The sequence below is a fragment of the Hoplias malabaricus genome, chromosome Y, assembly GCF_029633855.1.
Source record: "Hoplias malabaricus isolate fHopMal1 chromosome Y, fHopMal1.hap1, whole genome shotgun sequence".
NCBI classification, from domain to species: Eukaryota; Metazoa; Chordata; class Actinopteri; order Characiformes; family Erythrinidae; genus Hoplias; species Hoplias malabaricus.
Genome location: NC_089820.1, coordinates 76,665,826 through 76,687,592, shown reverse-complemented (window position 1 = coordinate 76,687,592; position 21,767 = coordinate 76,665,826). Strand labels below are relative to the sequence as shown.

The window sequence follows — 21,767 nt, the reverse complement described above, 5'->3', positions numbered from 1 at the left end:
TGCACGGTTGATGATGATAACTTACAAGTCTTTGCTATTTTACGCTGGGTAACACCATTCTCTTATTGCTGCAGTTTTTTCTGCGCAACAATGGTGGAATTGGTGATCCTCTTACTATCTTGGCTTCAGAGAGACACTGACACTCTGAAAAACTCTTTTTATACCCAATCATGTTGTCAATTGACCTAATTAGTGTTAATTGGTCTTCCAGCTGTTCGTTATATGCTCTATTTCCTTTTTCCAGCCACTTATTGCTACTTGTCCCAACTTTTTTGGGATTTGTTGACACTGTGAAATTTTGAATCAAAATATTTTTCCTTTAAAATGTTACATTTACTCAGATTAAACTTTTGATCTGTCATCTATGTTCTATTACAAATAAAATATTGACATTTGTCACCTCCACATCATTGCATTCAGTTTTTATTCACAATTTGTTTAGTGTCCCAACTTTTTGGGAATCCGGTTTGTAGGATGTGTTTACAGCACTCATTCTCTGCCTCTTTTTTCAGATCCTGCTGTGTCTGTGATAAACAGCAGAGTGAGTGGTCAGGAAGGGGGCAGTGTCAGTGTCCAGTGTCTCTACAGAACTGATTATAAGAATAAACAGAAGCAGTGGTGCAGATTTAGAGACTGGCGCTGCTTAACATCACAGAATTCAGCAGTGCAGATCAGTGATGATGGGAGAGGAGCTGTCAGTGTGGAGATGAGTGGACTGAAGAAGAGTGATGCTGGCTGGTACTGGTTCAGTGCAGGAGAAGTGGGAGTTACTGTTCACCTCACTGTCACTGAAAGACCTACAAGTAAGATCACATCTATCAGAAATACTGCCCATATCTGCTGATTGTCCTGCTGTAATAATATCCCACTAACATCTTTCCTCTTGTTTTCTGTCATTAGCAACTGTGATGGCAGCTTCTGGCAGCCCGAAAACAGAGGAGAGTGTGATCAGTCGAGGTAAAAGCAGTCATTTTTTCTGATCAGTAAATAGTGGAAGTTAAAGACACAAGGGCTGCAAAGTGTGAAACAGGTAATGACACTGTCACACAGCTAGAGTTCTGGGGTTGTGGGTTCAATATCTACTTCCTGTCACTGTCTGTGAAGACTTTGGTGTGTTCTCCTTGTGTCTGTGTGGGTTTATTCTTTGTGCTCCAGTTTTCCCTCACAACACCTATATGTTAATTGGATATTGTTTGAGCAACAGAGTGAGTTTGTGTAACTGTCCACAGTTGTGAGTGTGTGAATGACTGTGTGATGCACTTTGAGAGATAGCGGTGGCCTGTTATAAGCCATTATAAATGTGTATAGACTTTTATTTCAGCTTTATATAAGTGTTGTGTTGTTTGCAACACTTCAGTAAAGAGTTTTTCTGATTTCTTATGTTAACAGCTGCAGATACGACAGCTGTCAAAGGCAAACAAACTGAGGAAATGGTGGACACTCCAGGTACAAACACAAACATTTCTCTTTGATCAACAAAACCTGAACCTGTAATGAGTATTTAAATATTTCTACAAGTATTAGATAGTTTTGTATTAAAAGCTTTATGGTTGCTCTTGCTGCATTCTGACTGTGTTAATGACAAAGTTCATTTCATTTCTTGATTCTTTGTATAGCAACAGAGACATGTTTGCACACGTAAGTACGAACACAGTGAAAATACTGAGGGTAACAAGGTCAGTGTTGATCAGTACAGTGCATGCAGACGCTCTGAAAAAGAACTTAAACCTCTCAGTCTCATTCATTAAATTCCTGTTCTATGTTCTGTTTCAGGGAGTCAGAACAGTTCTGTGTGGCACGCAACTGATTCAACACACGCTGTGATCCTGGAGCTGTTAAGCAATAAGCAGCATTTAAAAAAAATATTTTGGTATCTTTAGATGAACCACTTTACTCAACTGCTTCATTTTCTCTTGTATCTGGGATATTTTACTGATCTGTTTATGCTTTATAACCTATTATAATCACAACCAACGGATCAGCTCAGGTTTACTGCATCCTCCTATGATCACAGTTCAGTTGGAGGAAGATCCTTTATAAGCTGATACATGTTTATTAAGGAAAATATATGCTTTGTGGCTTAATTTAGCCTGTGCTCTGTTATTGTGCTGTAAATGTTTATTAAGACCACACTGTTTTCATCCTTGCACTTTTTTATAAATGTGTGCTAAAGTATTTATTTTATGGCAGTAGTATTTTTACCTTTATTTTTATTGTGTTCTGTTGTTTGTAATACTATTGTTCCTATAAAATGATTCAAGACTATTTAAAGTATCACAGCTATTATTATTGTGAAGTGTAAAAATGCCCTGTGTTCATATTCAGTAGCAGTAGAGCCCTCATCTCTTCAAGGGGTGATATAACGTGGGCAGTAAGTCTGACGAGTTCAGTACGGCACAATTGTCATTACATCTCAGGTGGAATATTTGAAGTATAAAGTTCTATGCAAAACTCAAATATATTTTATTTAATGAGTGCAGCCCTCTACAGAAACACACTTCTGCACATTTATGGCGCTTTTTCACTGCATGGAAACTACACGACTCGGCACAGCTCTTACTTTTCCACTGGCCAAATCTGGTCTCTGGAGCTGGGTTTGTTTTCAGTCCCAGTGAGCTTGGGGTTCCAACCGTGCCGAGTAGGTACTAAATGGTGACGTGTAAACTCTGCAGAGCGCTGATTGGCCAGAGCCATGTCAATCACCAAGAAATGCAGAGCTCATTCAAATCCAGAACAAACCATCGTTTGTTAAATCTCCAAAGTTACAGCAGCTTTCACATTTATTTTTATCGGACTCACAGAGGCAGTTTGTAACTTTACCCTATGAGGTATTTTGAAGAAGTTTATATGCTCCTTGGGCCGATGGCCGACAAAATTTCCAGCGAAAGCCAAATGTGCAACAAGTAAAACTGATCTGTGAGAACAGGGGCGCGGAGCCGTGTTTAGTCCAAAAAATAGAACAACACTTGGATACACGATGTGTAAACAGCGCCGAACTTTACTGCTAACATTGTTCTGGTTTTTAAGAGATTCTTGTTAGAGACAGAGTTTTGCAACATCACCGGCTCCATTTCGCAGAGGAGCCCTGCCAGTGGAAAAGCGACAAGCTTTAAGTGAGCCGAGCTGTGTCCAGTCATGAAGAGACGCACCAATGCAGTGGAGAAGTGACATTGCACACTTATTGCAGTATTATATTTCATCTGTTGAAATTAATCTCTAATACAACACATACTTTCCTTAATGTGTTAGACAAAGTAGTTGAGAAAATATGGTCTACAAATATATATTAATAATCTTTTGTTAATTATTGTGCTCAATCTTTCAAAATTTTCAAAACAGAATCCATGATCCATTTACAGAAACCCATTAAAAACCAAAGAGTGGTCAGAGGAAGGATAAATGATGGGCTCTGAGGGTGGCCCAAGTTTATAATTAAACAACGAGTAAAGCTTATAGCAATGTGTATATATAACATATTTCCATTGATGTAAAATAGGCCACAATTTTATAGATGTCACACAGTTCCAGGGTCCTGGAGTTGTGGGTTTAGGCCCTGCCTCAGGTCACTGTCTGTGAGGAGGTTTGTTCACATTTACAGCTGTGTACATCTGGAATCAAAACAGACAACAAAATAAGAGCAGAAGGCTGAAAAGTGTTTAAAAAAAGAATAAATTAAGGTGCATTTTTACTCACCTCTTTATTTGTGAAGCACAGAGCTGTAGATCACTGCATCATCCCCGGCTGCTGGAGAGAGCTGAAAAATGGGACCGCTTTAGAATTAAAGAATAATCTCATCTCTTTCAAAAACTAAACTGAAGGCTAAGGAACCGCTATCAAACCTAGACATTTCTCAAACACTTACTGACTTCAAATAAATGACATCTCTAGATAATGTGGTCAAAACAGAGTTGTGTCTCATTGTTACAGCTGTATGTAAGAGTTCACTTACAGTTGTGTTATTGGTAGCTGTCTCTAAATTGCTGTAGATCAAATCCATTTCCTGAGCCACTGCAGACGAAGGCTATGAACAAACACATGATTTTACTAACTCAAAACTCTATGATCCACGATAGTTAATGTCATTCATTATTGTTTATACACACATTCAACCCATGGATATAAACATAAATACAATCACATCAGTGACCCCTGACTCAGGGTCTTAATGATTCAGTGATCAAATACAGTTTAAATGGATGTGAAAAATAAGACTTACATTCTTTGTCTGGGTCACAGTACTGTATATCACTGAGTCTTCTGCTTCAGCTGTAGAGGTCTATTTCACACACACATACACACACACACACACACACACACACACACACAACAGTGACAAAATCTGAAGCCAAATACACATTACTAACTACTGGACTATGTGTTAAAACACCAAACCTCAGACAACATGAAGCCACCCATCCGTCACAGCACTTACTGTGTGAACTGCAGAGTTACTGCTGCTCTCTCTGGTCTCTGTTTGATTTGCTTCTGTTAGAGAGAGATGGAGTGAGTGGAGCACATTACACATTATTAGTCACCATTTAAAGACTTAGACGTAAACAGAATTGTAAAAATACTAATGCATGTTTAAGTTTAGCAACATTATCATCAAACCCCATCACTAAAATAAAAAAGCAAAGCATAAAAAACCTGTCATGGCTGATTGACAGCACCTGAGGTAAACAGTGTAGTTTTGATGGAAAAGGCTGTAAAAGAGTGACTTACTGAACAGTTTTTTCAACTTGAAGGTTATAATGCAGAGGAGGAGCAGCAGTCCGAGGCCTACAGCCAGTAAAATAAAGATAAGCTTGGATTTTCCATTGCTGCGGTGAATGAAGACACATGACCTGTGTAAGTTATTCATTAAACAAAAGTGAGAACCATCCTGAAGCCTATAATATGAAAACACAATAATGTATTTTTAACTAAAGCGTTTCCAAGCACTCGCTGCCATACACACAGTTTAATCAGTCTCTGACATACAGAATCAGTAAACTCTTCACTATATTCACAATTACTTGTTTGGCCAAATCTCCTTGTCATTGGTGTGGTAAACCTGTCCAGGAGTTGTTTCTGCAGAGGAGGCTGATTTTACTGCAGAGAAAGCTGTTGTTCTGCAAGAAGCAAAAAGAAAAAGTGGTAACTGTGTTTAAAGACAAAAATCTAATGTTTTATCCGTTGACAAAAAAGACGTAACAGACTGTCCAAAAAATATCCAGACACCAGTAAAAATCTAAGAATACGCAAAGCCAGCGGTGTCAAACATACGGTCCGGAACTAATTCCGCAAGTGCACGTGAGCGGGAACACTCTCCTTTCTGATTGTTCGGCCCAAACACATTCCCGCGAGCCGAATTCAGAACTGGAGCGCGAGGGGGTGTGATTTGGATTGCTAACCGCCCTGTATTTGGACACTAAACCCTATGTTCTGTTTCAAGCCGATACTGGAGGCATTTTCCATTTTATTCTGTACTTCTGAGATGAAACTGTTAAGAGGAAGCTCTATAGCACTCCCTCAGCCAGAGTGAGGCTCAAAGACACCACAGCACAAGAACGCGTTTCTCAATGTTCGCTTTTATTAAGCCAATCAGCAGCCAGAGGTAGTTGTCCATCATTTAGCGCTGCAGCCAGTGGAGCCACAGCCCCCCTCATTCCTGGGGGTTGTTTTGCGGCGGCGCTGAGAGCTACAGGTAAGTGCTGAAACACTGGGAACGTACAGCTCAGCTTTTAGACACAACTAATATTATCACCGTGTCGTGGAGAAACTACATTTCATTCTACATCTTTTAAAAACTATATGTTATGTATGGTGTTCTCCCCGTGTCCGCGTGGGTTTCCTCCGGGTGCTCCGGTTTCCTCCCACAGTCCAAAAACACACGTTGCAGGTGGATTGGCGACTCAAAAGTGTCCGTAGGTGTGAATGTGTGTGTCTGTGTTGCCCTGTGAAGGACTGGCGCCCCCTCCGGGGTGTGTTCCTGCCTTGCGCCCAATGATTCCAGGTAGGCTCTGGACCCACCGCAACCCTGAATTGGATAAGCGGTTACAGATAATGAATGAATGAATGAATGAATGAATGTTATGTATGTGAGGGTAAATAAGATAAAAATATATTTGTTATAATGAGTTGTACATTTTCATCCATTTCTTTATGTTCAAATTGTGAATTCAGCATGCACCCTGTAGATAAACTGAAACATTCAAGTTCTGATGTTTTATTGATTAATACTAAGCTTTTTTAGCCTGACCCTCCAGTCATTAAACAGTGTAATGTGGTGCGCTATACACACTGAGTCTGACACCCCTGCTCAAAGCTAATTTTGAGTTTTCAATAGTGCACACACAGCTTTACAGAGGAAACATTGTAATAAGTATAACACACTCCTGCACATAAACCTACATACTGCACTTTATTTGAATAATACAATGTTCTGCTAAGTTTAAAGCTTTCGAGGGGCCCGGTTCCTCCTGTAATGACTCTTTGACCTAAGGCTGTTAGAGCTTACACAGTCAGATAAGAAAATCTGCATTTTGCATACTTGTTGTGCTTTAATCTCACACTCTCTTGGACCTTGTACATTCACAGATGTTATTTTGGAGATGGGGCAGCTGTTTTTAAAAATGAGTAAAAGCCTGCTACAGTGAGGTGTGAATGTGTAGTGGTTTGTCAAGACGTCCACAAAGAAGAACTTCACTACTTACTGATATGTTGTGGTTAAATTTGCATTTCTGGTCAAAGGTGAGGAACCTAGAAAGACAAAAAAACATTGTCTAAAAATTCATTTAAATTTGATCTATTCCAGTGTGATTTGTAATTATAACTGTGGCCTCACTGATGCTGGTTTTCTCAGTTGAGGAAGTCGTAGTCACAGCTGCTGTTGCTGTTGAAAAGGAGAAATAAACTTGTGTTAGTGGTACAGTTACAGCACGACGGTCAGCAGATATGGGCAGTGTTTCTGATAGAAGTGATCTTACTTGTAGGTCTTTCAGTGACAGTGAGGTGAACAGTAACTCCCACTTCTCCTGCACTGAACCAGTACCAGCCAGCATCACTCTTCTTCAGTCCACTCATCTCCACACTGACCGCTCCTCTCCCATCATCACTGATCTGCACTGATGGATTCTGGGATGTTAAGCAGCTCCAGTCTCTAAATCTGCACCACTGCTTCTGTTTATTCTTATAATCAGTTCTGTAGAGACACTGGACACTGACACTGCCCCCTTCCTGACCACTCACTCTGCTGTTTATCACAGACACAGCAGGATCTGAATAAAGAGGCAGAGAATGAGTGCTGTAAACACGTCCTCCATCAAACAAGCTTTAAGTTACAGTGAACAGGTTCTACTTCACACAGAGAGACTTCTTACCTGCACTGACCGTCAGGTACAAATAATCACCGTCATCTGGACCATCTTTGATTTCCACAGCGCACCAATAATATCCAGAGTCAGAGACTTGGAGACGGTTGAGTTCCACAGTAAACATATTCTGGGTCGGATAATCAGTGACTGATGTTCTTCCACTTGTGTTTGTACGGGCTACTATTCCACAGGAGCTCCAGTAATACCCCTTACACCAGTATTTAGGGTTTGATTTGTATTTTTCATCATAAAAACATGGAATAGTGAGAAATCCTCCACTTTTTACAGCTACATTCCTCAGTGTCTTCACACTCTCAGACTCTACAGAGAAGAAGTCAAATGGTACAACAGTGTTACTCCGACTCAGGAACTGCTTCAGAACTATATCAGAGGAATAAACTGGTCATAACTGAGCAAACACATTTCACCCTCGTCCTAAATGTTATTATTCAGTATCCACTCTGCACCCTGGAGCAGGTGAGTTAATCAAAGTGTATTTAAAGCAGTGAGAGAGTGAAGAACACACCTCCAGTGCACAGGAATGATGCAGCATTGATCTTACCTGAGATGTAGAGGAAGAACACAGAGAGAATTAAAGAACTCATGAGGGAGTAAATGTGCATCTTTCTGTAAGAGGCTCCAGAGACAAATACTCTTCCTGCGTCTGAGTGATGTACATTTGACTGAAGTGTTCTTCCTGTTTCTGACCCTCTCCTGCTCTAAATTGATTGGTTAAAAATATGGATGATCATTTGATGATTCTGTGATGTTTTAGTGAATTAATCAAATGATTAAATTATAATGTGAATTTAAAAAATGAATAATAAAATACAGGTTTATTTCAACTGGTTTAAATTGTTAACATAGTTTCTGATCTAGATATTTTACTTTCAAATTCAGAAATGAATGATTGTGAGAGTTTTTATTATCAGAGTTTGTAAAACATTGCTGTTATTTCTGTTTTTCTCAAATCCTTCACTTACTGGGATCAGGAATAATCAGAAGGTTAATCTGTTTTGTGGAACAGGTTGTGTCCTTAAAAACAGTTTTCAGAGTGACCTCACTGTGTTCACGCCCAGAAAGGGAGGTCAACCAGTTTTTTTTTCTTTACCCTATGGGTCTTCATGTTGCTGAAGTGTCATCAAAGTGTAGACATCTGCCTCCATTTAGGACTGGGCCCTGCTCATTTCCTCGATTAGTCCAGTTTTCTAGTAAAGGAGAGGAACAGTAGGAAAAAAGGGGAAGGACGAGAGGAGGTAAGAACAACCACAGGGTTCTCTGACTCTAGAAAAACAGGCTGAATCTTTTATTTATACTTGTGTATATAAAATCTACCCCCTTTTGGTGAGTAATCTACTTCCTTTGATGAGTTGGAACTGTTGTAATTATTATTTTTTTAATCAAGTGGAGTTGAAGGGTGGCACAGTGGCGCAGCAGGTAGTCGCAGTCACACAGCTCCAGCGACCTGGAGCTTGTGGGTTCAAGTCCTGCTCCTCTGTGAGGAGTTTGGTGTGTTCTCCCTGTGTCCATGTGGGTTTCCTCTGGGTGCTCCCCTCCCACTGTCCAAAAAAATGAGTGAATGTGTGAGTGTCTTTCACCCTGCAAAGGACTGGCTCCTTCCAGGGTGTGTTCCTGCTTTGCCTCAATGATTCTGGGCAGGCTCCGGAACCAACGCGACCCTGGTTACAGACAATGAATGAATGTTTTTATCTTTACAAAAGTGCAAATCTATATATATATATAAATAATGATAATATGAAATTGATATATATTTCAAACATTTTATCTGTTCTTTCTATGCACTTTAAAACTGAAATAAAAAAAAACGCCACTCAGGAGCTGTGCTGACTGCTGTGCTGTATTTGGCCACTAGAGGGAGGCAAAAGTCTACTCTCTAATAATTAGGTTCATCGCCCACTCCTGTTTCCTTATCTAATTTAGAGCTGCTAACAAGTGTAGTTTTTTATGTACATTTTTATGTTATCTCAGTTGGTCATTGTTTGCTGGGGGTTTAGTATTACATTCTGCACTTGGGCCTTATTCTTTGCCTCTTTGTGTTGTCTCAGAGACCTGGGTTCAGTCCCACTACAGAGTGAAACACTGTTTACAAAAACATTTGATTGCTGTGTTAAATAATGCATTGAGAAGATGTGCTGTTTTCTAACAAGCACACCCCTCCACTCACTTAACTGCTTATTTCCTCACAGAAATGTTAAGACAGTGAATTGCTGGTAGCACATTTATAATTTGATAGATAACAACAAATCTTCATATTACAGTGTTCTGTAAGTCCTTGGTGTGAACGTGCCTGAGGAAATCTTCAGAAGCACCACCACTGTACACCTTGAGCTGGTCTGAATTCAGCTGCACTTTCCCTTGACACCTGGGGAGATGACTGCAGCATGTGAAAGCAAAGATTTACATAAACTACAATATGTGAGTTGTTGAGTACGGCACTCTTGAATTATACATGTCTCAGGAATAATTAGTGACTAATTACAGGTGTGTGCAAATGTCAGATGCTTTATTTTACTAAGTGAAAAAAACAAGTACACACACTCTACAGAGAACACACTACTACACAATCACACATTTTAAAGGCTACATCTATAATTGTGGGCAAACACTGTTCTCTTGTTTGTTTACATTTAAAAGCTTTGTGTGTTATTAGGTACAACGGTATGTTTGAGGGGACAAAAAAGACAAGTGTAACTTGTCTGTACGTTTTTAGGTTTGATTTACCACAGAAACTCATTTGTTACACGAGTTTAGTTTGGTAACACTTTCGGTCTGTGTTTACATTCATGCATTTGGCGGTCTCCTGAATTTAGAGTCAGTTCAATCTACAGCAAAATTAAGTCAAAATTACCCACCTATGAAGCAGAAATAATGCAATATCCACATCTTAGGTCATGCTTTTCAAGGTTTGGAGGTCAATTAGTTGTCTAAAAACCTGCAGATGTCTTTTTTTCTGCCATGAACAGAGAGGGAAACCTAGCATTCCAGACCAAGACACTGTTTATTTTTACCCATTTACAAGCTCCGGGGTGTCATAAACACATTAGACTGGTTTTGGGCATGCAAACAGACTAGAGAGCAGCAAATGATGAGGAAACATCCTCAAATTATTATATAAAGTGTTTTTTTTTTATTATTTTAAAATTGTGAACATCACTTTAATGCATGGTTACAGTTGATTTGCTAAATGTAAGCTAAATGTGGGCTGTGAAACATGACATATTTTAACCTCAATTTATTAAACTCAACATTAGCGTTTAAAATGATTTTAAAAGCAGGTGTTAATAAAATAATAAATGCACTTAAAAAGATGCTGGACACAGAAGGAATAACGGAGGGATGAATGTGATTGATTAAAACGGATTGGTTGGGGATTTTCAAATACCACACCATAAATCTGTAAAGCTCTGCCTAATCCCTTGTGGTTTGCCTGCTCTCTCTGCCATAATAGACTCTGGAAGAATAAATGTGCAATATACTGCACACTTAGTTCTGTTTCCTAATTTGTTAGAAGTGCTGCATAAATTTCAGTATTTTTTTTTGCCTTAAATGGAGGAAAATGTGAATCAGTGCCTCTGAGGAAGCTGCAGAAAGCTCTGCTACCTGTGAGGCAGATTTTGAAGAAGTACTTTTCTGCATATTTGAGTTATAACTGCTGCCTCAGAGGAAGCTGCATGATGTTATACATTGAAATGTGGCTGTTTATGAGGCAGCTTCTAAAGAAGTACTTCCTCAGAGGCAGCAAATCATTATTGTATTAAATTCTGTAGCTCCTTCAGAAGCAGCAGTCAGAACTTCAGTGTGCATGAATGTACATCTTCAAAACTACATTACAGAGTTACATTATACTTTCTTCATGTAAAACAAAATACTGAGATTTTCTGCAGCACTTCCAACTAATTATAAAACAGAAATGTACAGTGTACAGTAACAAAAAAGAAAGTCATCATACACATGTATTATTCCAGAGACATTTCTAGCAGTCAGAGCAGACAAACATGAGCGTCTAGGTGGAGGTTTACTGGTTTATAGCGTGGTATTTGAACATTTCCACCCAATCAGTTTTAATCAGTCACATTCATCTCTGCCTGTTGGCCACTAATCAATTATGATCCTGCTGCGTTGAAGGCAGTGCTGCCTCCAGAATCATTTTGAGTTGTGACTTTGCAGAATACACAATGCACATCATTCGCACATATTGTGGTGAGAGGAAGAATACAAGCTGGACTCTAAGGGTGACTAAGGGCTCTTGTAAAACATGTTATGAATCAGAATTCTCAGCAATGTGACTTATTTACATTAATGGACATACAAGTGTCCTTTACATACAAGCTGTAAAATACATTTGGGAATGCCATAATGGTCAGTAAGCCTATGCTGCACTGACCACTACAATGAGAACTGCTTTTGCAAGCATTGAAATCACACAAAATTATTTTTATATTAAATATATTGTTTTGCTTGACCAGCAGTGCAGTGTCGTCTATGCAGTTGATCTGGTTTAGCTGTTTGTTCAGAAATGCAGCAGTTTACACCTGGAATCAACACGTAACAGAAACAATAAGCAGAAGGCTGAAAAAAGTGTTAACCAACCCATCACAGAGATCATGGTGAATGATGGCTCACCTCTTACTTGTAAAGCACAGAGTTGTAGATCACTGCATCATCTTGAGCTGTTGGAGAGAGCTGGAAAATGGGACAGCTTTAGAAATAAAGGAGATCTCTCTGAAAGATTTTTCCTCACTCAACATCAGTTTGCAACAGAAACATTTCTCTGTGCTCTTACTGCTGCAAAGAACTCATGGGTTAATCAGAAGAATCCACCTCCATAACTCCCAGTTGCTTGTATGCATGGACCAATGTTGGAAACCCACTGAATCATGGAAAATTTCACTCCATTCTGTGGAATCTCTGTTGCTGTCGTCCTATAACAATTCTTTTATTTTATGTTTCACTATGTTTTCACTAAGTTTTCATATGTGCAGTGTTCATACACCATTAAATTGTATGTTTTATGTTGCACTAGCTTTGCACTAGTTGCACTTTAATGTTGTGTATTGTCTTATGTAGCACCTTGGTCCTGGAGGAAGGCTATTTTGTTTCACTGTGTACTGTAAACACTGTATACTGCTGAAATGACAATAAACTTCTTGAACTTGAACTTGAAATAAATAAATAAATAAGTAAAGGAGGATCTCAGCTTTTTCAGTAAGTAAACTGAAAGCTTGATCAGGCAACTATCACCTAAACTAGATACTTCACATAAACACTTACTGCTTTCTGGAAAATGATGTCATCGCTATTTCAGGTGGTCAAAACCGAGGTGTGATTCAAGACAACAGTGTTATTTTCAACAGTTCACTTACAGTTCTATTATTGGTAGCTGTGTCTACGTTGCTGTAGATCAAATATTCCTCAGCTGCTTCAGGTGAAGTCTGTGGAAATAATTTACATATTATAAATCACTGTTAATTTTTTAGTAAACGAGTTCTGTTTATAAAGCCACAAGCCATTTTATTTATATCTACTTTGTATGTAATTTCATTGTCCAATTTTTATTAGCCCCCGATAAAAGAACCATAAAAGACTGCTTTGTAGTTCTAAAATTACACACTGTAGTCCACCTGTTGTTGTGCATATTTTACCCCTTTCACCCTGTTCTTTAAATGGTCCCACAGAAGACTATAACAGACCAGGTATTATTTGGGTGGTGGGTCATACTCAGCGCTGCACTGATGTGGTGGTTGTGGTGTGTTTGTGTGTGTTGTGCTGGTAGGAGTGGCTCAGACAGCAGTGCTGCTGGAGTTTTTAAACCCTGTGTACACTCACTGTCCACTCTGTTAGACAAACCTAACTTGTTGATCCACCTTGCAGATGTAAAGTCAAAGAGGAGCTCATCTATTGTTGCACTGTTCTCAGTCCAGTAGTAACACTGAGGTGTTTAAAAATTCCATCAGCACTGCTGTGTCTGATCCACTTATATCAGCACAGCACACACTAAAACAGCACCAACACTTCAGTGTCACTTCAGTGCTCAGAATGAGAACAGAGGGCAAAATATGCACAGCAAGAGATGGACTGAAGTCTGCAAATCTAGAAGAACAAATTATTGTTAATTACCCCTTGGGCATTAATAAAGGCAATGTAATCTAATTAAATATACACAGTGGAAATGATAAAATGGCCAATGAATATAAAAATGTCATTTTAATCTTACAGCTAATCAGTGTATTAACACATGCACATGAAATCGTACTATATTCTCTTAATATTTCAGTGAGTAAATATAATTAAATTAAATGTAATTAATATATTTTTACCTTCTTTTTGTGAATCACAGTACTGTATGTCACTGATTTCTCAGCTTCAGCTCTAGAGGTCTATTGCACACACACACACACACCCAAACAATCATACAATAAATTAGCAACAACAACAAAAAAAAGTTGCTAAATGGGCAAACTACTAACTATTGCACTATGTATATGAACACTGAGACTGATACAAAATGTGGCCCCTATCACTCACAGCACTTTCACTGTGAACTGCAGAGTTACTGCTCCTCTCTGTGGTCTCTGTTTGGTTTGCTTCTGTTAGAGAGAGACGGAGAACGTTACACAGATTAAACATTATTTATTAGTCACCCTTTGTATTTTTTCCAAAGAATGTTTGAAGATTAGAAACATTAGCATCATAACTCCACCATCTGTCAAAAACTGTTGGAAATGATTAAGAGTCCATAAGTGTGTGTCAGATGAAAACTTACTAGATCTCTTTCTCAACATGAAAGTTATAATGCAGACCAGGAGGAGCAGCAGTCCGAGGCCTACAGCCAGTAAAATCCAGATAAGCTTGGAGTCTCCGTTGCTGCAGTGAATGAAGACACATGACCTCTGTTTAAGTTATAATTTAAACAAAATGGAGACCCATCATGAAGCATATAAATTACTCACACAATAAGTGAAGTGTTTCAGAGCACACATGCTGCCTAATGAACGTTTCATCAGTATCTGAACCACAGAAGGTTCAGTAAACAACTTTTCACGGTATGTGGGAATAACTTATCTTGCCCACTCTCATTGTCACTTGAGGGATCAGCAGGTTCAGAGGTTTCTGCAGAGGAGGCCATTTTACCTAAGATGGCCATATGTCCTCTTTTCAACATACATGTCTTCTTTTTTGGACCTAAAATATGCATCTGGTTGTGATTTCTAAATTGTCAAAAATGTCCAGAATTCTGTTGTCTGCACTTTTCCCTGTACCAGTTTTGCCCAAATACATAAACCCTTCCTTCAAGTGTACACCTTTGTGATGTTTGATGAAATTGTTGAAGAGTGAGCATAAAGGGCACAAGGATTCAAGTGTTCAAGGGGTTGGAGCTGAGTAAAATCGTGACTATGTTGTGAAAATGGGGCCAAAATATTTAAGAACAAAAATAGCTGAATCATTCATTAATTCACTGTCTGTAACTGTTTATCCAGTTCAGGGTCGCAGTAAATGCTGAATCCATAACCAAAAAAATACATTTCGAAAGGAAGAGGACACATGTGATGAGTTCATCTGCCCAAGTTTTTGTTTAATTTTAACTTTACACAAAAACAGACGGAACCTCTGGATTATTAAAGCCAAAACAACAGAGTGAGAAACAGTGACTTACATAAAGATTAATTTTATTAGTCAGATATCTGGTTTGCAATGCTTTATTCCTTTATCAAGTATAGGCTATATTAATTCTGGCTGATAAAATGTGGTAGTTGCTTTTATTAATTTTAAACATTCATTCATTCATTCTCTGTAACCGCTTATCCAATTCAGGGTCACGGTGGGTCCAGAGCCTACCTGGAATCATTGGGCGCAAGGCGGGAATACACCCTGGAGGGGGCACCAGTCCTTCACAGGGCAACACACACACACGCGCACTGACACTTTTGAGTCGCCAATCCACCTACCAACGTGTGTTTTTGGACTGTGGGAGGAAACTGGAGCACTCCCACACGGTGGGGAAACCCACACGGACACGGTGAGAACACACCAACTCCTCACATACAGTCACCCGAGCGGGAATCGAACCCACAACCTCCAGGCCCCTGGAGCTGTGTGACTGCGACACCTACCTGCTGCGCCACCGTGCCGCCAATTTTAAAAACATCACAGTTAAAATGTAATTTTGTCAGTTTCTGTCATTATCATAAGTTTCTGTAACTTATGTTACACCAGTTATTTGAATGTCATTTCAATACAGTGATTCAGTTTTGTAGTTTGGTATAAACAGAAAATAACAGCTTTAACAGGTCGTATTATCAAGAGCTGACAAGCTGAACCGTCTTTATTGTTGTTTACTGACAAAGTTGAAAAGAAAGGAATAATATCATCAGTATCATCCATAAATGGATTTGTTAGCTGTCGTGTTAAAGAGTATCTTGTATGTATTAAAGGTCCACAAAATAACTGCACGCAAGGGCGACTCTAGGAACAGAGCTTTAGGGGTAAAGCACCCAATGGGCCTAGCAGACTCCACACTGATACACCACCCCCCACCACCACAACCACACCTACATGTAATTTCACAACAGTATATAGACAGCTCTTTTTTAGCCTCTTCATATAAGCTATTCTACCGCTAAATCTGTTACTGTTTAGGAAAAATTTATTTTTCTGCATTAAGGACTAGTCTATTTATGTATAAGCAATGAAGCCACATCATTTTTTTCCTTTCTCCCTCACCTGAATCTGACTGAGTAATAAAGTGCAAAAATCCACATCAGAACTAACCTCACTTACTGAACTCACCTGCTAACCCCACCACTGGAGTGTGTGTGTGTGGGCAGGGCTTCAGAAAATGGATTATACCATATTTATGGATATACCGTATTTAGTTTAAGCCATATGTACGTTCTATGTTTTTTTGTTGTTGTTGTTTGTTTGTTTTTTTACGCTTTTTAAAACATTTTTTAGCTTATGAGAGATAAACCTACAAAAAAGACTTTTTCCTCTTATTTTTAGGGGTGCTTGGACTCATGTTAGGGGTGCTTCATTGCCCCTAAAAAGAAACTAGAAATGCCCATGGTTGCACTGTTATGTGTTTGTATTTAAAACATCTCACCTTTCTCCGAGTGACCTCTTTTTATTTAAACCAAAACATGGTCACAATTTTACCTGCAGATAAAGCATGCCATTCTGCAACGAGCAAATGGAAACAGTGGTATAGTGATCTGTGAAAGTGAAACTTATCAACTGCATAAAAAAAGAAGCTAATTGTGAGCCACAAAATGCATGAGGTGAACCCACCATTCCACTCAACCAGTAGTCCACCGCCCCTGCACCCACTCCTACTCCGCGGCGGAGAACATTTTCCCCTCACACTCAAGGGTCGGGGAAAATTTTATCAGATGTCTCAGATGTTATTTTGGAGAGCAAAGAACAAAACATGCAACACTGAGGTGTAAATATGTGGTTTTTTTCAAGATTCTACAAAGCAGAACTTCACTACTTACTGATTTGTTGTGACTGACTCTGCATTTCTGGTCAGAGTTAATGAACCTAGAAAGACAAACTTTCATTATGCCTATTATTTATTTAGCATTGTTTATACTTTAATTAATTAAAATACACTTTATAATCATACATGATGTGGTCTCACTGATGATGGTTTTCTTAGTTGAGGAAATTGTAGTCACAGCTGCTGTTGCTGTTGAAAAGGAGAAATAAACTGATGTTAGTGGCACAGTTACAGCAGGACAGTCAGCAGATATGGCCAGTGTTTCTGATAGATGTGATCTTACTTGTAGGTCTTTCAGTGACCGTGAGGTGAACAGTAACTCCCACTTCTCCTGCACTGAACCAGTACCAGCCAGCATCACTCTTCTTCAGTCCACTCATCTCCACACTGACCGATCCTCTCCCATCATCACTGATCTGCACTGCTGAATTCTGGGATGTTAAGCAGCTCCAGTCTCTAAATCTGCACCACTGCTTCTGTTTATTCTTATAATCAGTTCTGTAGAGACACTGGACACTGACACTGTCCCCTTCCTGACCACTCACTCTGCTGTTTATCACAGACACAGCAGGATCTGAATAAAGAGGCAGAGAATGAGTGCTGTAAACACGTCCTCCATCAAACAAGCTTTAAGTCACAGTGAACAGGTTCTACTTTACACAGAGAGACTTCTTACCTGCACTGACCGTCAGGTACAAATAATCACTGTCATCTACGGTCCATTTATCTCCAATTTCCACAGCGCACCAATAATCTCCAGAGTCAGAGTCTTGGAGACTGTTGAGTTCCACAGTAAACATATTCTGGGTCGGATAATCAGTGACTGATGTTCTTCCACTTGTGTTTGTACGGGCTACTATTCCACAGGAGCTCCAGTACTTCCCCTTACACCAGTATTTAGGGTTTGATTTGTATTGTTCATCATAAAAACATGGAATGGTGAGAGATCCTCCACTTTTTACAGCTACATTCCTCAGTGTCTTCACACTCTCAGACTCTACAGAGAAGTAGAAAAAAAAGGAAGAAGTTTATTCTTATTCTATTCTGAAAATTGCTTTCTCAGTTCAATTTGGTTTGTGTGATAACAAGCAGAGAGATCCTCCATGTTTCACAACTACATCCTTCAATGTCTTCATACTCTCAGACTCTGCAGGTAAACCAAAATTATACATTATATATTAATTCATTCATTTTCTGGGTGGCACAGAGGTGCAGCAGGTAGTGTCACAGTCACACAGCTCCAGGGACCTGGAGGTTAGATTCAAAGTCCCGCTCCTGGTGACTGTCTGTTTGATGTCTTCTCCCTGTGTCCGCGTGGGTTTCCTCCGGGTGCTCCGGTTTCTTCCCATGGTCCAAAAACACACGTTGGTAGGTGGACTGGCTATTCAAAAGTGTCCATAGGTGTGTGTGTTGCGTGCTGCCCTCACAATGATTTCGAAAGTGTAATAGTAAGATAAAAATATTACAGAGTGTTCTGTATTGTGGACTGAGTCTCACCCTCGGCGAATGATCGGTGACATCCGTAAACCGTGAATATGAATGAATGGTTACTGATGACTTAAATACAGCCAAACACTAAACGGTTCAAATCATTTTGTTAATTCATAACGGTTCTAAGAACTGAATGTGATTACTTATAGTCTCAAATTCTCTCAACACTTGATAAAAATAAAAGTCTGCCTTTGGTATTATTAGTTTCAGGCGGAGAAATATTTTACTTGTTTTAGCGCGACGACTGTGTTTGTTCGTCTCCTAGCAACGGCGTCCCGCGGAGAGCTATGTGGAGTGGGGTGATTTATTCAGACACGTTACAGTTTTATTCACACATAAACCAAAATGTAACGGCAGATTTTCATAATGTAGCGGAGTAAAAAGTAAGACATTTGACTTTGAAATGTAATGATGTCGCCCAAAATGGAAATACTTGAGTAAAGTACAAATACACGACAAAAGTACTTAACTACAGTAACGAATTACATTTACTTCGTTACTGTCTACCACTGCATTTAGGAACATTAGGTAAGATTTGGGCTTTTTCTGGTCCTGGGGGAACCCCCTAGTGCAATTAATTTTACAGCACGGTACTGAAATCAGTACACTCAGAAATAACAGGTACGGTACAGGTACATTGGTCACTAAAGGTGATTTAACTGTGTAAATGTACTTTTAAAAGCACAATAGTGGTTTTAGTGTCCAATCCATAGTTCCCTAAATGTACATTAAATTCTTTTCTCCAGATTGGGAGGTGAATATTTGTAATCTTTCATTATAGAACTGTAATATAAGAGAACATAATATATGTCCTGGAGATAAAATGGAATGTATGAAATCAACACAATTTTAAAATCTACATATATAATAGAATAAGGTACAATTATGTTCCCTAATTAAAGGTACGAATATGTAACCTTGATGGTACCACCACAGAGACAGGTTTTCTAATGTAGTGTAGGGAGGGGGGAAGAGAAGAGGTGGTTTCATACCCTCTTTCATACATAATGCACTTTCTGCAGTGCTGAGCTGACAGTAGCAAGGACAGAGGCACTATTCTATTCTCCCTATCAGTGAAGTATCTCAATTATTTTTAAGCTATAATTTTAAAGTAAAATTTTACTTAGTTATCCTTTAAGCTCTGTTTTGTTTACATAGTTGCAGATTATAGCTTGAGATTTTTGTAATTCTGAGACACTAAACGTTTTTCTGACTTTTTCTCTCTCTGTACTGATTTTTGGGTTTTGGAATATTTCTTCTGATTTTGACTTTGCTTCACATACTGCATTTAATAAATCTCCAACTGACTCTCACCCTCGGTGAGTAATTTGTGACATCTGAATATCCGTAAACCATGTATATGAATGAGTAGTAGTTACTGATGACTCAGATATTTCATTTTAAAAATGTAGTGTTAAAGTAAAAACTTGACAACTTGATGAACCATATACATCAGTTGTGCACACAGAGGTTGTATAAAAATGAAGGTCTGAAAAAGAAATTGAAACTAAGGCTTTAATGTCACCATGCTCAATGCCAAGTGCTGGATAGAGGGGTATAAATCCTCCTTGCATTGGGCTGTAAAGCAGAAGAACAGGGCTTTCTGAAGTCGCACAACCCCGTCCAGTACATTCTGGGCTAAGATGGAGTTGCTTTTGTGACACAGAACTAATAAGTCTAACATCAGCACCTGACCTCCATAGTGCTCTTGTGACTGAATGCTCCAGTCTTTAGTCTAAAGCTTTCCTGGAAAAGCTTGGATCAAAGTGGGCCAAACATCCCTTTAATACTTTTTTTTCCACATGAAATGTTAGACTAGAAATTATCAACATCCTTTTGGCAATATGAGGTTTACTGAATCAATTGACTTCTGCTAATATTTCTGAGAATAAACTAAATCCGGTGCAACTGTTACTAATATAATAAATACTGCTGATTTTGCTATTTCATTTTGTGGATGCATGCCCCTGGAACACCATACAATGCAAAGTTTTTATTTGGAGAACTCAGAGAACTCAGGGAGTGGCTCAGTGTCTCAGTCATGGTTTTCAAATCATCTACTTTATTTTCGCCTGTGCGATTTAAATCTAAGAAGATAAACGTTTGTTTAACTAAGAACTCATTTCTTTATGGAATCTCTCAAGAACATCTTTACAATTACCATTAAATATCATGAAATACCATTATAATTAACTACTAACTACATTTTCCAATGAAACAGACATCCGTATCTACACATATCCACACGTTAGATAGGTGATTTAATGAAAGCGTATTTAAAGCAGTGAGTAAATGAAGAATACTCCTCCAGTGCACAGGAATAATGTAGCATTGATCTTACCTGAGATGCAGAGGAAGAACACAGAGAGAATATAATAATTTTTGAGGGAGTAAATGTGCATCTCTCTGTTAGAGTCTCCAGTTACAAATACTCTTCCTGGCTCTGAGATGAGTGAGCAGCGCCACTTCAGAGGTCTTCCTGGTTTGTTTTTTTGTTTGTTTGTTTGTTTTGTTTTGTTTTTACTCCATTTCAGTGCACAATACTTAAACATTTTATACAACCTACATTTTGCAGATATAGAGAAAATTCAACATGTCCTCTGACATAAGATACATTTACTGAGCAAAATGTGTGGGCTATGAATACCTTCTGAACTTGGCTGAATGAAAAACTTTACACTGTATCTCTGTATTTATGACAGCCGAGTGCATGCAATCTATAGCAGTAAGGCTCCAGCATGAAATAGGCCACACAGAGGTAGCTTCTTTCTCCAGATTTAGACCAAAATCTATGACTCTGTAGGACATAGTGTTAGATAATAATTTTATTTTAATTTTATTAAATAACGTTAATCTGAAGTCTACTGAATTCATTGTAAGACTCACTTTCTGGAAATAAAAAGGGAAAAAATGAGTTGTTTGAAATGTTAATTGTAGTGACATTTACAGCATCAGATTTTGTTACAGTGATGGTGATAGGAACCAGAGATCACATTTCTACAATATAACCATTATTTCTAGATTTTAAGGGAGATATAACGTAATAATATACAAGAACTCTGAGATTATTTGTACAGTTGTGTTTTGTTAGCAGGGTGGCACGGTGGCGCAGCAGGTTAGTGTCGCAGTCACACAGCTCCAGGGGCCTGGAGGTTTTGGGTTTGATTCCCATTCCGGGTGACTGTCTGTGAGGAGTTGGTGTGTTCTCCTCGTGTCCGTGTGGGTTTCCTCCGGGTGCTCCAGTTTCCTCCCACAGTCCAAAAACACACGTTGGTAGGTGGATTGGCGACTCAAAAAGTGTCCGTAGGTGTGTGTGTCTGTGTTGCCCTGTGAAGGACTTGTGCCCCCTCCAGGGTGTATTCCTGCCTTGCGCCCAATGATTCCAGGTAGGCTCTGGACCCACC

The 21,767-nt window shown here is 39.0% G+C and overlaps 1 protein-coding gene across 1 annotated transcript; it reads right to left on the bottom strand.

Moving 5' to 3' along the window:
• Positions 1–2,576: 2,576 nt before the first annotated feature.
• LOC136678719 (polymeric immunoglobulin receptor-like) lies at positions 2,577–17,438 on the bottom strand (the record flags this gene model as incomplete). The annotated part of the gene is made up of 11 exons (XM_066656829.1): positions 2,577–3,608; positions 3,694–3,754; positions 3,950–4,021; positions 4,217–4,276; positions 4,433–4,485; positions 4,723–4,820; positions 5,016–5,111; positions 6,696–6,741; positions 6,827–6,874; positions 6,969–7,259; positions 17,156–17,438. Coding segments are annotated over 10 exons (1,104 nt in total), but the record flags the coding sequence as incomplete, so codon positions are not given.
• Between the last annotated feature and the right edge of the window lie 4,329 nt (positions 17,439–21,767).